The sequence below is a fragment of the Vombatus ursinus genome, unplaced genomic scaffold (genome assembly GCF_900497805.2).
Source record: "Vombatus ursinus unplaced genomic scaffold, bare-nosed wombat genome assembly UNPS02001419.1, whole genome shotgun sequence".
In the NCBI taxonomy this organism is placed as follows: Eukaryota; Metazoa; Chordata; class Mammalia; order Diprotodontia; family Vombatidae; genus Vombatus; species Vombatus ursinus.
In genome coordinates, this window is record NW_020941197.1 from 17,517,891 (window position 1) to 17,534,014 (window position 16,124).

Genomic DNA, 16,124 nt, shown 5'->3' on the forward strand with positions numbered 1-16,124 from the left:
TCTTCCTTTGAGGATACTACAAGGAATTCAGAAATTCACTCTTCAGGTATGGATTCCAAACAGACTCACTCATCATGGTCCCTCTAATACTTGTATCAATGCATGTAGGGCAGGGTGGGGAGGAGGCAGTAGGGCATAGAACACTGCCCCACCTCCTTCCTATTCTCATTCACATTGAGGCACTAAGTATTCATCGGGGTTGGAAACCCAAGCATTCTAGTCTCAAGGAATGGAGGTTTTCATATTCTCCACCATAAACAGACTCGTTTCCCTTTCTCCACACTCATGCACAAACCACTAGGATTCTCATCTCCTGATATTCCTTCATATATGCCAAACTAACCCTTAGTCAAACTGCTTTTCTCACTATTCTCTATTCTAAACTCTGGCAGTTCTAACTGTCCCCCACTAGCACTCACTTCACCCTCTTTCCTTCACACACTCATAAGCTAGCTTCTACCATGATATTTAGTAAACACCATCATTTTGGTGGTTTAAATAGGGACTGGTCATAATTTAAAGCTTTGGGCAGCTGTCAGACCCTGGTGCCTTCCAGACACAGGATAATCCTGTTTTGTCAGAATTCTCACAGTCCATCAGATTAGAAACTGCGAACATTTCCCCCTTTCCCTATCACCCATGGTGATTTCTGGTGGCAAGAAGGACATAACTGGAAACTTTCAAGATTGAAATTCTGCAGCTCCTGGCCACCCCTCCCTTCCCTGCTTTCTATGATTTGTTGACAAGTTTTCTACCGGAATCTCCACATATATACTTTATGTTTAGTGAATCCTTCGCGGACCTTAGCTCTTTTCAAAACTTCAGGCAAGAAGTGGCATACTTTTGGACCACAAAAATGCTGGGAAGCCTTTTATGAAACATTAGAAACAATGAAGAGACTCCATTTCCAAATAGGCTAGCTGAGAAGAAAAGTCACATCTTCATCTTTTTCAAGTATTCTTATATACTTTTTCATCTTAGATCTCCTGCACAACCTTTCTCTCAGAATCTCAAGTTTTGAAGGGACCAAAGAGACAATCTAGTCCAACCTATACTTGTTTAGGAATTGACATTGCAACACCCACAAGGAATGGTTATCCACTTTTAGCCTGAATATCTCTAGCAAGGAAGAGAAAACACTGGTTACTGGAGCAGTCCATTTCACTAGGGGGTAGTACTGGTTAGAAGTTTATTTCCCCACTTCAAATCTAAATTTGCCTCTGTACAACTTCGACACGTTGTTCTGAGTTTTGCCCTATTAGGTCAAGCAGAAAAAGTCGAATCCCCTTTTTAAAAGTGACAGTCTTTTAATTATTTAAAGATAGCTATCATAACTCTGCGAAGTCTTTATTGTTAACTGTTATTATTATCAGAGGAAGACTGGATCTCCCTATGTTGCCCAGGCTGGAAGTACAGTGGCCATTCATGGGACCAACTCCAATACTGATCAATACAAAACCTGCCTCATTTGTTTCTGACTTGGGCTGGCTCACCCCTCCTTAGGCAGCCTAAAGGCCCTCCTCTCCTGGGGGATTCACTATATTGGTGCCAGAGTTAGTGAGGAAACCTGATTGGCTTTAGGCTTATTGTAGCTCGGAATTCCCAGACCTAATCAATCCACCAGCCTCAGACTTCTCAATATCAGGGGCTACAGATACATGCCAATGTGCCCAGCTAAGTCTTTTCTTCTTCAGTTAAATACCTCTAGTTCCTTCATCAGATTTTCCTATAGTCTGATCTTGAGGCCTCCCTATCATCCAGGTTGCCCTCCTCCAGATCTCCCCAGCTTATCAATGTGGTCTCCTAAAATATGGTCCCCCCTTTTTTCCTTTCTCTTAAGAAATTCGCATGATAATTTTATTATATATTTAAAAGAAATAGCAAGTTGTACATAATAGATTTCCAGTTTCATGTGCAGTCATTTTTTATTATATTATGTTATGGAAATGCTTGTTTTATTCCATAAATTAAAAATAAAATAAAACAAAAACTAGATTCACAAGCTCAAAAAAAAAAATTAAAATGTGGTGCCCAGATGTTATCTGATGACATCAGAGTGGTGTAGGACTGCAACCTTCCATATTCTGGGTATCACTGACCTCACATAACGTTAACTTTTTTGGCTGGAATGTCATACAGTAGTTCATAAATTTAGAGCTGGAAAGGACATTAGCAGTCATCTAGTCCAACATTATTGGACTAGAAGCTGAGGCCCAGAGAGGTTAAATGATTTGCCCATGGTCACACAGGTAATAAGTGACAGAGTTGGGATTCAAATTCAGGCCCTGTGACTCTAAGTATCCTTATAACTACATGACACTGCTATTGATATTCATTCCATTAATACCACCCCTTCTGAGAAATTTTCCCATGAACCTTCATCTTGCCATCCATCCCCCGTACTATATCTATGAAGCTGATTTTTTTTTAAATCAGGTTACAGGAAGACTTCACATTTATCTCTATTACAGTACATCACATTCTAACTGCCCCAGCGTTCTAGCCTATTGAGCTCACTTTGGTCCACAACAGCCAGTTCATCGGTGTTTGAAGTAGCTACATAAAGGGCTATACAAACATAAGGCATAGACCTAGTTACATGAGTGCATAAAGACTTTGTTAAAGTTGTTTTCTCCAGGTCCATGGTCTGCCCAACATACCATGGAGGTTCTTGTTTTCTCTTTTCAGAGCCTCCTGGTTCACTGTAATCTCTTCATAAGCTTGCTTGAGCTTAAACAGCTCTTTGCTCATGCTTTTTGCCTCTATCTGAGAGGCTTCCAGCTCTGCTTGAGAGTTACTGTATTTCTGCTTCCAGTTAGTAAGGACTTTGTCAAAGTTCCTCTGCTTCTCATCGAGGAAGGCTGCTGTACAATGGACCTCCTCCAGGTCAGATACAACATCTTCCAGCTCCAACCGGAGTCGTTGCTTTGTCTTCTCAAAGGAGGTGCTTTTGGCATTGGCTTCCTGGATGGCCTCACCAGCTGCCTGAAAGCAAAATGCTAGCTTCTTCCTAAGCAGAAGAAAGGGACGATAAAAGAAGCCCTACTAAGAGAACCCATCTAACTTTATCTTTGAATCAATATAGTAAAATACTTAACAAGAGGGACCAGACATTTGATTTATACATATGTCTGTATATATGTAATATACATAGATGGACAGACAGACAGAAGGTTATAGTCCTCCACTACTCTGATGTCATCCAAACACATCTGTTTTAGAGATGACATATATATGTGCATGTGTGCATGTGTATATATAAATATATGTATACATATACACATATGTGTGTGAGTGTGTATATAAATGTTTATACATATACACACATATAAATGTATCTGTGCATATAATACAAATTAAATATATCTGTACAAATATACACACATATTTCAGTTATATTCAGTATTACTATCAGTATACTTAGTATATTATTTATAATATATATAGGTATATAAATGTATATATGTGTATTTCAGTTATACTTAGTATTACTATCAGTATACTATGTATAATATATATACACATAAATATGTATATGGTGTGTAAATATAATAGGTGTGTACGTTGTTGTTCAGTCATTTTTCAGTCACATCTGACTCTTCATGACCCCATTTGGGGTTTTCTTGGCAAAGATACTACAGTGGTTTGCTATTTCTTTCTCCAGCTCATTTTACAGATGAGAAAATTGAGACGAACAGGGTGAAGTGACTTGCCCAGGGTCACACAGCTAGTAAGTGTCTGAGGCCAGATTTGAAATGAGGAAGATGGAGTCCAAGGCCAGCACTCTATCCACTGTGCCACCCAGTTGCCCTGAGGACAAGGGGGATGCTTTTAGGACATCTCCTGTAGAGTAGGCATTCAAACAGCACGTCCAAGATAGTATTCATTATTTTTCCCCCAAAATCCACCCTATTCCAAACTTCCATTTTACTGTTGAGGGCATCACTATCTTCTCAGTCACCTAGGCTCACACCTCAGTGTCATCCTCAACTTCTTGCTCTTACTCAACATACATATTCAATCCATTGCCAAATCTTGTTGCTTCTTTCTCTGAAACATCTCTTGAATACATCTCCTTCTCTCCTCTCACACAGCCACAATCCTAGTTAAATCTCTCTTCACCTCTTGCCTGGACTATTGTCCCTGCCTTGTTGCTCTATCCTCCACTCAACTGCCAAGTTTTTTTGTTTTGTTTTGTTTTGTTTTGTTTTGTTTTAGGCAATTGAGGTTAAGTGCCTTGCCCAGGGTCACATAACTAGTAAGTGTCAAGTGTTTGGTCTGAGGCTGGATTTGAACTCAGGTCCTCCTGATTTCAGGGCCAGCGCTCTATTCACTGCGCCTCCTAGTTGCCCCTCAAGTTATTTTCTAAAGCTTAGGCTTGACCATGTCGCTCTACTGCTCAATGAACTTCAGTGGCTCCCTATTGCCTCCAGGATCAAGTAAAAGTCCTCTGTTTGGTATTTGGTATATAAATACTTATACTTCCTCAATATGATACTCAATCTCCTGTCCTTTCCATGCTTTTGCGTTAGTTGTCCCCCTACTCCTAGAATTATTTGCCCCTAAACTCCACCTCTCAGTTTCCTTCTCCTCTTTCAAGACTCAACTTAAATCTTGTCTTTTCCTGAAGATCTTACCTCATACACTAACTCTTACGATCCTGGGCAAGTCATTTAACCTCTTAAACTCATCTTTAAAATTAGGGGGTTGGATTTGATGACTACTAATCTCCCTTCCAGCTCTAAATATATGGAGGAGAGGGGAGGAAACAAGCATTTATGTAGCATCTACTACATGCCAGGCACTATGCTAAGTGCTTTTACAAGAATGATCTCATTTGATCCTCACAACAACCTTAGGAGATAGGTACTATTATTATATCCATTTTACAGTTGAGGAAACTGAGGCAAAATAAGATACATGACAAAGCTAGTAAATCTCTGAGGTTAGACTTGAACTCAAGCTGTCCTGACTCCAAGACAAATGCTCTATCTACTGCACATATGACAATAAATAATATATTATTATAGTATATGATATTTATATATGATATAATAGTATTGTATAATGTAATGTATTTATGTATTATATGATAAAATTGTATAATATAATATTAGATAATATTATTTGTTACTCCTATATATTGTACAATGTGTAATAATATTCTATGAGTATAGAATATTATGTACTATAACAATATACGATATAATAATATGACCCTATGATTGCAAGAAATAATATTTCAAAAAACAGCAACGGGACCTGAAGAAAGAAAGGGTATGTAGACAACTTAGCTTGAGATCCAAGGAAACATAGCTAAAGAGCATTTATCAACGAAATTAGAAAAAGGACAAGCAGAAATGAAATCGATGGACCCACCAAGATGTTTCCATTGACTAAGACCTTTCACAACCTGGCTCCACTGCTCAATGAACTTCAGTGGCTCCCTATTGCCACTTTCCATCTTAATATACTTTACTTCCCTTCACCCCCACAATGGTCTGGCCAAACCGGCCTCCTTATTTTTATATGACCATTTCTCCTGTCTCTATGCCTTTGCATTGGCCGCATCCATGCCTGCAATCACTTTCTCTTCGCCACGACTTCCTTCAAAGCTCAGCTTCCAATGATGCCTTTTGTCTAAATCCTTTCCTGATTTCTTTGCCCCCAACCTGACCAGCTGCCAGTGCCTCCTCTCTCAAATTACTTTCAATCAATATTGCAGATATTCTGTAGATATCGCTATACATACCTGTCCTCTCCCTTCCTATACTTTTGTCTTTATATCTCAGCACTTAGCATAATACCTGGCACAAAGTAGGTGCTTAATAAATGCTGGTTGATTTATGGGCTTAATATGATTGATTACAGTAGAACCACCATATATGGACTTTAACTAATGTTACCAAACTGGTGTGCCATATGAGAAGAATGGAAATGACATTCATGAAAATCTAGTTGGGAAAAAATGATTAGAGCATATCTGATAAGTGGTCACCCAACCTTAGCTTAAAGCACAAAATTTAGGTAGGAAGGGAACCCACCACCTCCCAAAGTGGCCATTCGACTTTGATAGCTCTCTTTGTTATGAAGTTTGTTCTTATATGGATTGGCAGCTTTGCAACTGCTACATGCTGCTCCTAGTATTTCCTTTTGGGGTCAAGCAGAATAAATCTAATTCTTGTTCCAGGCTATAACCTTTTAAATACTTGAAGATAGTTGTCATATCTTCTCTTGTCCAGGCTAAATATCCTTAGGTTCCTTTAAGCAATTCTCCAGTGGCAAATATCTGAGCACATACAAAATAAATCCATGTTGAAGGTGATAGAATTTTAAAGATACTTAAAGATTGATTTTTCAAGTCCTTAAAGAGAGGAAGATTATAATACATGAGAAAAATCCACAGACAGTATTAATATGAGGGAGAGAGAGAGATGATTAAGAAGACTTCAATTAACTACTGACCCACAGGCCTACTATCTCATTGTTGTAAAATCATTACGAGAACATCCTGAGCATATAGTCAGGGAATCCTTAATAATACCCTAGCAGGGCAGCTAGGCGACACAGTGGATAGAATGCTGGGCCCAGAATAAAGAAGACTCATCTTTGTGAGTTCATAGTTGGCCTTACATAGGTGTGTAACCCTGTTTGCCTCAGTTTCCTCACCTGTAAAATGAGCTGGAGAAGGAAATAGCAAATCACTCCAGTATCTTCGCCAAGAAAACCTCAAACAGGGTCACAGAGTTAGACATGATGGAAAACAACAGAACAACAATAATCCTTGATTATTATGATAAGATATGATTGTTATGATATGAGAGGGAAGAAGTAGACTTTCATAAATAATATTCTACAGCACACCACAACTTTGCAGCTACCAAATTGATTGAAATGTATAAAGTTTTCACTATTCATTTTATTTTGTTTCAGCCAACATGTATTAAATGCCTACACATACAAGCTAATGAGTCAAATACTTTTTTATTATTCATAAGAATAAAACACAGCCTGAAATGGATTTGTCCAATAAAATGTCTCCCATGCATGTATTAGTCAAATAAAATTACTTGATAAATTCAACTAGTAAGAGAATTTAGTTTCCAGATTCTTCAGGTTAACAATATTAAGCAAAGCAATGTTTTATAACATCCTCATCAAAGGTGTTTACCATTTTTGAGAAAAGTTCTGCTCAGAGTCCAAAGGAGAGAAGGATTTCCTGTAGATGATAAAGGTCTCCAATGCTCCTGGCTACAGATAATATAGTATTGTGTGGATTGTACTACATCTTGGAATATTCTTCTAGATCCAATGAGGCACCAGGATTCTGCCACGTCCCACCTCAACTATCACCCAGAACCACCAACTCACCATCCGCCCTCACCCATGTCATGTGCATACAGACCCTCCTATCCACCCCTCCTGCTTTCCACCTTTTGTTCAGGGATTCATAATCAAATCAACATTACCTTTGCTACTGTGAAACATGTAACAATCTACTAGCCTAGAGCTCCACTCAAAAGTCCTGGGATTCTGAATTGCAGGCTACCTATGTTGAATCTCCTTTCCATGGCCTTATTCATCCTTCTCATGCCCCTAATCACATTCTAGCCTGACCTTCCATTGTGCCCTCTGAAACCTCCAGTCTATTGCCTTTCATATTAGGTCTTTGTCCTCCCCCTGGAAATCTCTATTGAATTTTCTATGTGCATTTTCTTCCTCCTCAACAGTACAAAAGCTCCTGAAGGAGGACTTCTTTGTTTTTGTCTTTGTGTCTCCAGTTCCTAACATGGTTAATGGTGTGTAGTAGGCACTTAATAAATACCCACTGAATTTAATTGAATCGAACACTACAGTGATACCCTAGTGAGTTTCATAACCACTCAAGAGACTGGCACAGAAACAGGCTGACACACACTGACAAGCAGGGAAAAATCAAGTTGATGAAGAATGAATATTTTTCAAATTATGAAATGCATTTGGATGGACAGTACATTGAGTTATTTGATCAGTTCATATATTTTAGGCAGACACTGAATAAGGGCAATGAACTGGGCTCAGAATGGAATAGGATCAGGAGATTGGGCTGCATCACATTTGGGAAACTGCATGGTTCTCTCAATGATTTCAAACTGCTCCCTGCTGCCAAAGTGCATCCTTTTAACATGAATATTCTCCTGATGATGCTGCATGGCTGCAAATCATGAAACACAACGACCCCAAAAGAATTAAAAATTGCAAATGGTCCAAGAACAATGGGAAGACGCATGGCAGAAATAAACAGGCTGAGCATGTTATGTAGGGTAACATGCCACTTTCTCATGGGCAGAAAACATCATCCCTGACATACTTTGGACTGGAAAAGGAGATGGGCCAGTTATGCCATCAAGAGTGACATATGACAGAGGGACATTCTAAGTATTACACTGGTTGCTCATGAAATACTCAAAGACCAAGGGGAAGACCTCTACAACACTGGGCAGATGGGAATAATAACAGTAGCTATTTCATAATGTTGTTGTATGGATCAAATGAGATAATGGATGAAAAGCATTCTTAACCTTAAAGCATCATGTGAATGACAGATATTTACCCTCTATAGAGAGATACTTCCCCTCTAAAGCGATATTTTTGTAGAGGGATATTTGCCCTCTACAGACGAAGAACATAGACCCCTGTAGAACTTCTGTTCAGGTTCAGAAGACATGGATGCATGATGGTCTGTACCCATGAAAAGAACATTACTACTGTCATAAGCTGTGTAACAAGGCAACTGGGGACATAGTTGATGGTGTTGGGAGTCAGTCAAGAAGAGTTGAATTCTGATTCAGCCACAGACTCTCACTAGCTGTGTGACCCTGGGGGAGTCACATAGCCTCTTAGTGCCTTAGCTTCCTTATCTGTAAAATGGGCACAATGATAGCATTGGCTTTAGAATGTTATAAAGATCAAACGAAGCTATTTATGTAAAGTACTTTGTAAACCTTAGAATGTTATAGAAATGTGAGCTATTCTCGCTGTTATGAGCTCATAGCTCCATTAAAATCTGTGCACTTTAATGTTTACAAAGGGATTTTCAAAACAACCTTGTAAGAGTTACCAAAGGCAAGATAATTCCCATTTTACAGATGAGGAAACTGAGATTCAGCAATTACAAATCATTTGCCTAGAATTATACAGCTAATAAATCTGGATTTGAACCCACACACATCTTTTGGTACTAAATTGAGTGCCCTATTTATACCACACTGTAATAAATTGAAGTCCAATACTATAGTTGAAAGATAGGCTCATGGATTTCAGTCTGGAAGGGATCTCAGAGTTACCTAGTCCAGTATCTTCATTTGATAAAACTGATACATAGAGAGGAAATTCCTGTCCTGGGCCCTCTTCTCTTTTTTGGTTTATAACATCTCACTTGGGTTCACACAGGCTCACAACCAGGGTATCATTCTCAACATCTTGCTCGCATTCACTCTAGATATACAATCTATTACCAAATCTTGTCACTGTTTTCTCCATGTCTCCTGCATACATCTCCTTCTTTCCACTTAGACAGCCATTACCGTTAGCTCAAGCCCTCATCACCTCTGGCCTGAATTACTGCAATAACCTCATAATTAGTCTCCCTTACATCTTTTCCCAACTTTATTCCATCCTCCACTCAGCTGCCAGAGTGATTTTCCAAAAGCCAAAGTTACTCACCCAACCCAATAAATTCCAGTGGCCCTTCTCTATTCCCTCTGCTTGGCAATTAAAACTCTTCATAACCTGGCTTCTCCAGTGTTTTTACACTTTGATCTCTACATACTCCATGATGCAGATACGATGACTTACTTGCTACACTTTGCACATGACACTCCATTTTCCATTCGTGCCTTTGCACAGTCTGTCCCTTATGACTGGAATGGTTTTCCTCCTCCCTTCTAACTCTTAGTTTCCCTGGTTTCCTTCAATCAATCAATTATTAACCATTTATTAAGCACCTACTATGTGACAGGTACTGTTCTAAGTGCTGGAGATATGGACAAAAACAGTCACTGCCCTCAAGGAACTTACATTCTAATGTCTTCAAGACTGAGCTCCAATTCTGCTTTCTTTGGGACCCCTTTTCTAGTCTCCCCAACTTTTAGTTGGTCATTCCTACTAAGAGTTTTCTACAGGGAATTTCCTACTAGGAGTTGCCATTCCTACTAAGATTTTTTGCCATCTACTTGGTATACATTTTGTATGTACCTAATTATTCACCTGTCATCTCTCCTGTTAGAATGTGACCTCTTTAAGAATAGGGGTTGTTTCTTGCCTTTCTTTATCTCCCAGAACTTAGCATGATGTCTGACATAGAGTGAATGCTTAATAAATGTTTTTTGATTGACTCATTGCTAAATATTTAAATACTGAATATGTGCATGGCGTTTGAAGGGTGCTGGGGTGGGAGGGAAGCATAAAAAGTCATATATAATATAGATTCCACCCTCAAGAAACTTATTATTTGGAAAAAGTAAAAAGGAGACACTAGAATGGGATAAAATAGCCTATATTCTATTTCTAAAAAAGCAAACAGACAGATCCTCAGTTTCCCAAATTTAAAGTGGGTATGCTAAAATGTGTGCCATCTATATCCTGACATGTTTATGAAACAGTTAGCTTCCCTTTAAGCTTCTGAGATGAAAGCATGATCTAGACATAGCTTGATTTATTTATTTTTGCTACTATTTAAGAAGAGAGAAAATAAATTCTCCACAAGCCATTAATGACAAATAATGGAGGGATTGATATCCCTGACCTAATTAAAGTCTATTCACTCCAAGACCAACTCCAACAGAACGATGTAATCATCAAACCAGACTCCCTCTCATTTGCTCCTTTGCTCTCCTTAAAAAAATTTTAAAACTCATCAAAGTAAAATGAAAGATAGCTGCCTTTCCCATCCATCTTCCATCATTAGAAGGGGAAGAATCTCACTTCAAAAGCAAATGCTATATTTAGAGTTGAGGAGGTATTTCATTTCAAAGTCCCACTTCTCTATTGCCCACAGTTTTCAATAACATCTGATGCAGGTATTTTTAGTGTCTGTCATCCCAGAGCCCTTTTAAAATGACTGTGGATACAGAGACAGATCACTTTGTACACCTCTGGGACAGAATACAGCTGCTGCTCAGGGACCACTTTATGGGAGGGATTGAAAAGAGAGAATGCCATCGGTTGAAGCCAGAAGAGGAGTTTAGTTGTCCGCTCTGGATTTGGGCCAAGATAGCAAGTGAAGGACTTATTCTTTAGAGCAAAGCTCTGTTGTGATCACAGGCCCTCATAGCAACTGTCTGACGTTTTCTGAAATATACCCAGTTCTTCAGGATCTCAGAACAAAATGCTTCAGTGGCTGCGTTTGATGCTTTACTAGTGATCCTCTGAGCCGGCTGGGACCCTACATTTCAGGAATTGCTATGGAAAACCAGAAAAATCTTTGCATCAAGTTGTCAGTAAAATTCATTTTCTAACCATAGCATTTAGCTCGGGTGACCTGAGCATGCCTTAGGGTTATTGTTGTTGTTTGCTTATTTGTTTGATTTAAGCAGGGGACAGCATGGTATACTATATGGTGGAAAGAGCTCTGGCTTTGCTATCAGTAGATTTGGATTAAAACTCTGCCTTTGACATTTATTGCCTGTGTAACCTTGGACAAATTACAACCTCTCTGTGCTTCAGTTTCCTATAAAAGGAGGGGGCTGGGCTCTGTGATGTTTAAGTTCCCCTCCAACTCTGAATCTATGACTTTATGGAGACCTATGGAGACCTACATACAAAGCCTGCCTCTGTTATTAACTCTATATGTGACCTTAGGCTAATTTAACTTCACCTATCTTCTATCTATTAACTTCTATTGTATTCTAATCTATTATCTTCTACCTATTAACTTCACCTATCACCTAACTTCTCTGGGCCTCATTTTCCTCATCTATAAAATGAGGGCATTGACTTAGATGACCTGGATGGCTCAGTGGATAGAGCACTGTACCTGGAGTCAGGAAGACCTGAATTCAAATCCAGCCTCAGACACTTACTAGCTATGTGACCCTGAGTAAGTCACTTCATTTGTATTTGCCTTAATCCACTAGAGAAGGGAATGACAAGCCACTCCAGTATCTTTGCCAAGAAAACCCCATGGACAAGAGCCTTATGTGTTATGGTCCATGGGATCACAAAGATTCAGACATGACTAAACAACTCAACAACAACAACAAAGTTTCCTTCCAGCTCTATATTTATGTTCTTTAGATTTTTGATAACAATCGAATCTTTTTAGTACCGTGAAACAAAAGTTGTAGGTACAAAAGTGCTATCAGAAGTCCATGACCCACTTTTCACTGACCTCTTATAAACCACATATATGAGGCCTAAGTGCAGAGACATAATGGCTACTTATACACACATACTCCCACGAGTGCACACACACACACACACACACACACACACACACACACACACACAGATATAGACCCAATTATTTTGGTGGCCAAAGTGGAACATGGCTGTAAGTAAGGGTGTCTTTCCAAGCCACACCAGTCAAATCATGATCTTTTCACTCATCAACAGAATTAGCTGGGATACTAAGTTCATCAGAGAACAGTCGAGGGTAGTACCACTTACTTGGCTTCCTCAAAGTCTTTACTCTTCTGGGGAGTATGTGTCTCATAGTGAGTCCTCCAGTGCACCACCTCTGCACACCCCTTGGTCAAAGCCCACAGTAGCTTTGTCTTGGCCTCCTGTTCTTCCCTGTATTGGCCCTTCAGAAGGTCATAATCATGTTTTGCCCACTGCAGGGCACGTGCAAGGACTTTCTTGAACTACAAATGACAAAAGTACCTTTGTTAATTATAGCTTAGGAGTGGGCCAACTTACCCACAAAAAACAAAGTCCAATCATATATTCTATTCCCAATACAGGCTACACTGAAATAGAAAAATTGGGGACTATAGAATACTGGACCAAGAAAGGAAAGATTAAAGTGTTTTTTTTTAATTACTGCTTTCATAATTACGTAGGGGAGATTAATTTGTTCCAGCTTGTCCTTGTTTGAATATTTGGACACCTTGGGCATGTAGACAAAAAGTTCCAAAAAGAAGGGAACAGAATTTTAAAGTGAAAATATTCATTATCCTTTAGGCAACAGGAAATATGCCTTGTAATGTGCATGAGGTTATACAGGCCACAGAGTCTTTCCCTCATAGTATTTCTCCTCTTCCCTTTAGCAAATCCTAATATTAAAAGGAAAATCAGACACTCTCATCCAAACTATGTCTGACCAAGAATGCTTTCTACAACACTCCTGACAAGGATCATCCAGCCTTGTGTGAAGACCTATTGTAAAAAAGAATGATTTCCAGCAAGAACAAATCGAATCTGCCTTCCACATAAAAGCTTTTCAAAGACTTAGTCACGGGATAATGAACTTAAAGCTTAAAGGGACTTTAGGGGTCATTTAGTCCTATCTTTTCATATTATAGCTGAGAAAACTTAGGCCTATAGAAATTAAGTGTCCTACTTTGTATCTCTAGTGTTTAGTGTAGTGCCTGGTAACAAATACATGTTGAGGTGTTGACTTTTCCATTTCCACCATTTTTATTTAGAGCTAGAAGGGACCTCATGGTCCAAACCTGTTGTTTTACAGATGAGGAAACTGAGGTCTGAAGAGGATAAGCTACTTGCAATTGAAACCTAGGTCCTCTGATTCCAAATCTTGTAGTCTTTCTAATGTACTGTGCTTCCTCATGAACCATCATATCCCCCATAAGTCTTCCCTTCAGTTCTTTAAACCTCTATTTGCATGACCTGGTCATCAGTACCCCTAACATCCTTTTGCCCTTTTCTGGATGATCTCTGGCTTGGTGATCCAGTCAACCCAGCAGTGCATTTTCATAAAAACCTCATCTGAAAAGCAAAATGATAACATTTTACAGTGAGCTGACTGAAGAAGTTTCTAAAAATATCCAAGGATATTTTATAGAGATTTGCCATAACTCTATTCTTGAAACCCATGACTTATTGGTGGGACCACTTTATATCAGGGTTATTTTTGTCTTTTGGTAACTAAATCTCCTTGAATGGGTTATTAGTTGAAACTATCTTATACTGAATTTCATTCTGTGATGGTATCATGACAGTAGTGTTGATCAGGGCCCTCAAGAAACTAGATTTCTCTTATCCTAACTCTGATATTACCTACCTTTGTGATTCTGGGCAAATGACATAACCTCTTTGAGTCTCAATTTCTGCATCACTAAAATAAAAAGGTTAGATGAGATGATTTCTAAGGTCCTTCCTGCTTTTGGAGTTCTATGATTCCAAATTCTCACATTTCAATTGCCCGTGCTAATTGAGATTCTGTTGCCACTGATATTGCTTATTAGTAATTTTATCTTCTCTCAGAGGAAGCCATGGTTATTATATTTTATGATTTGCTGATAACTTTAACAACAAATCCAAAAATATTGCTGATCAAATAAAGCCACACAGTTATCATTATGTCTTCCACATACATTCAATCAAACATTTCATTAAACACTTCACCTTTGGGGATTTACTTTTCTAAACGTTCTAAAACTTTCCCCTCTCCCTGCCTCTCTCTATAGTGATAAAACCAGAATGGATAAATATGCTTTACTGGCCCTTAATCTGACAGACTATGGAGAAAACCTGAATTCCTGAAGCAGAATGCTTAGTAATCAAAATTTATTTGTGAGTATTGAAATCTTCCTGACACACGCAGGGCCCAACCTCTGCTTTCCTATCATTTAAAAGGAAGCACCTTTCCCAATTCATTTTAAACTAAGAGCCTTTCAGGACATCTCAGGTCTAATTGAGAAAAAAACAACTTGTCAAGGAGTATTATTCTGTGGCTCTCAGAGGTGCGCGCCTACTGTGAAATAAGGAAGTTGTTACTTCAGTCTCCTGTTCCAGCAGCCTTCTCAGTTCTTCAATCTGCAGAGTGAAGTTACTCTTTCCTCTGGAGAGTTCACTTGTTGGAGTCTCCCTCTCTTCCAGCTGCCCTGAGAAACCATCTAAAGAAAAAAATCACCAAACGAGTCAGCTGAGACCTTCCAGGGCTCCATCCCTCGCTCCCCTCACCTAGTATATGGACTTACCTTTTTCACTCTCGAGTTTCAACTTCTGGGTGGTAACATCATTTACCAATCTGGCCATCTCTTCAAGTCTAACATTTGTTTCATTAAATTGGTTTTCAAACAGTTTACAGAGCTTCTCAGCCTTTGACTAAGCATTAGGAAGGAAAAAGACAGGAAGTTGATTATAGCAGAGTGACCTATTTTTAGAACAAAGGAATCCATCTTTGTTCTTTACTTAGTTCTCAGACTAGCTGGCAGACAGGAGTGCATTTGAGGGTTTTCTGGGAGGAAAGCACACAGATGGCTCAGTAGTAGGACTGATTTATGGAAGCATAGGACAGGGACTGAATCTGTGATTTCACTGGTATAGGTAACTCCCAGGGAATACAGGCCAACATGGCATGGTTTTAGAGAGTTGCCTAGAGTACTGAGTCGTTAAGTGTCTTTCCCAGGATCACACAGGATGAACACAGGTATGTGAGAGGAAGGACTTGAACTCAGGTCTTCCTGGCTGTGACATTGCTTCTCTTATTATTGAAGCAATATAGGATAATGGAAGGATTAATTAGTTTCTTCAGGGATTGGGAAAGAAGACCTAGTCCAATGCCCTCTTAATCCTGGTCCTTGTTTCATGACCTTGGGAGTATCTCAGACCCTGAAGAGCTAAGACAAAAGGAAGACCACTAGTTGAACACATCTACCACACCCTGAGCAATCCATCCTTTTCTGGTGCTGAGGCATTTTATACCCTTCAGGAGGCTTGGATGGTTACATACCAGCAGTGCCCTCCTGATCTAACTAAATCTATCTAAGAACTTTTCTCTTTTTCTCCTTTACTTCCTAGGCAGCCTTGTGTAAAGCAACTCAAGGGGTGGAAAAGTTAGGAGGGACTTTGAGACATGAGATCTTACCCTTGGGAGCTGCAGGATAAGTGATAGGTGTATGCCACACTGGGGTGTGTGTGTGTGTGTGTGTGTGTGTGTGTGTGTGTGTGTGTGTGTG

The 16,124-nt window shown here is 39.2% G+C and overlaps 1 protein-coding gene across 1 annotated transcript in view; it reads right to left on the minus strand.

Moving 5' to 3' along the window:
- MYH15 (myosin heavy chain 15) overlaps positions 1-16,124 on the minus strand; it is a 157,808-nt gene that overhangs the window by 48,799 nt on the left and 92,885 nt on the right. The window contains 4 exon segments of the mRNA XM_027866702.1: positions 2,661-3,010; positions 12,649-12,845; positions 14,941-15,059; positions 15,144-15,270. Of these exon segments, the coding sequence (XP_027722503.1) occupies positions 2,661-3,010; positions 12,649-12,845; positions 14,941-15,059; positions 15,144-15,270 (793 nt within the window).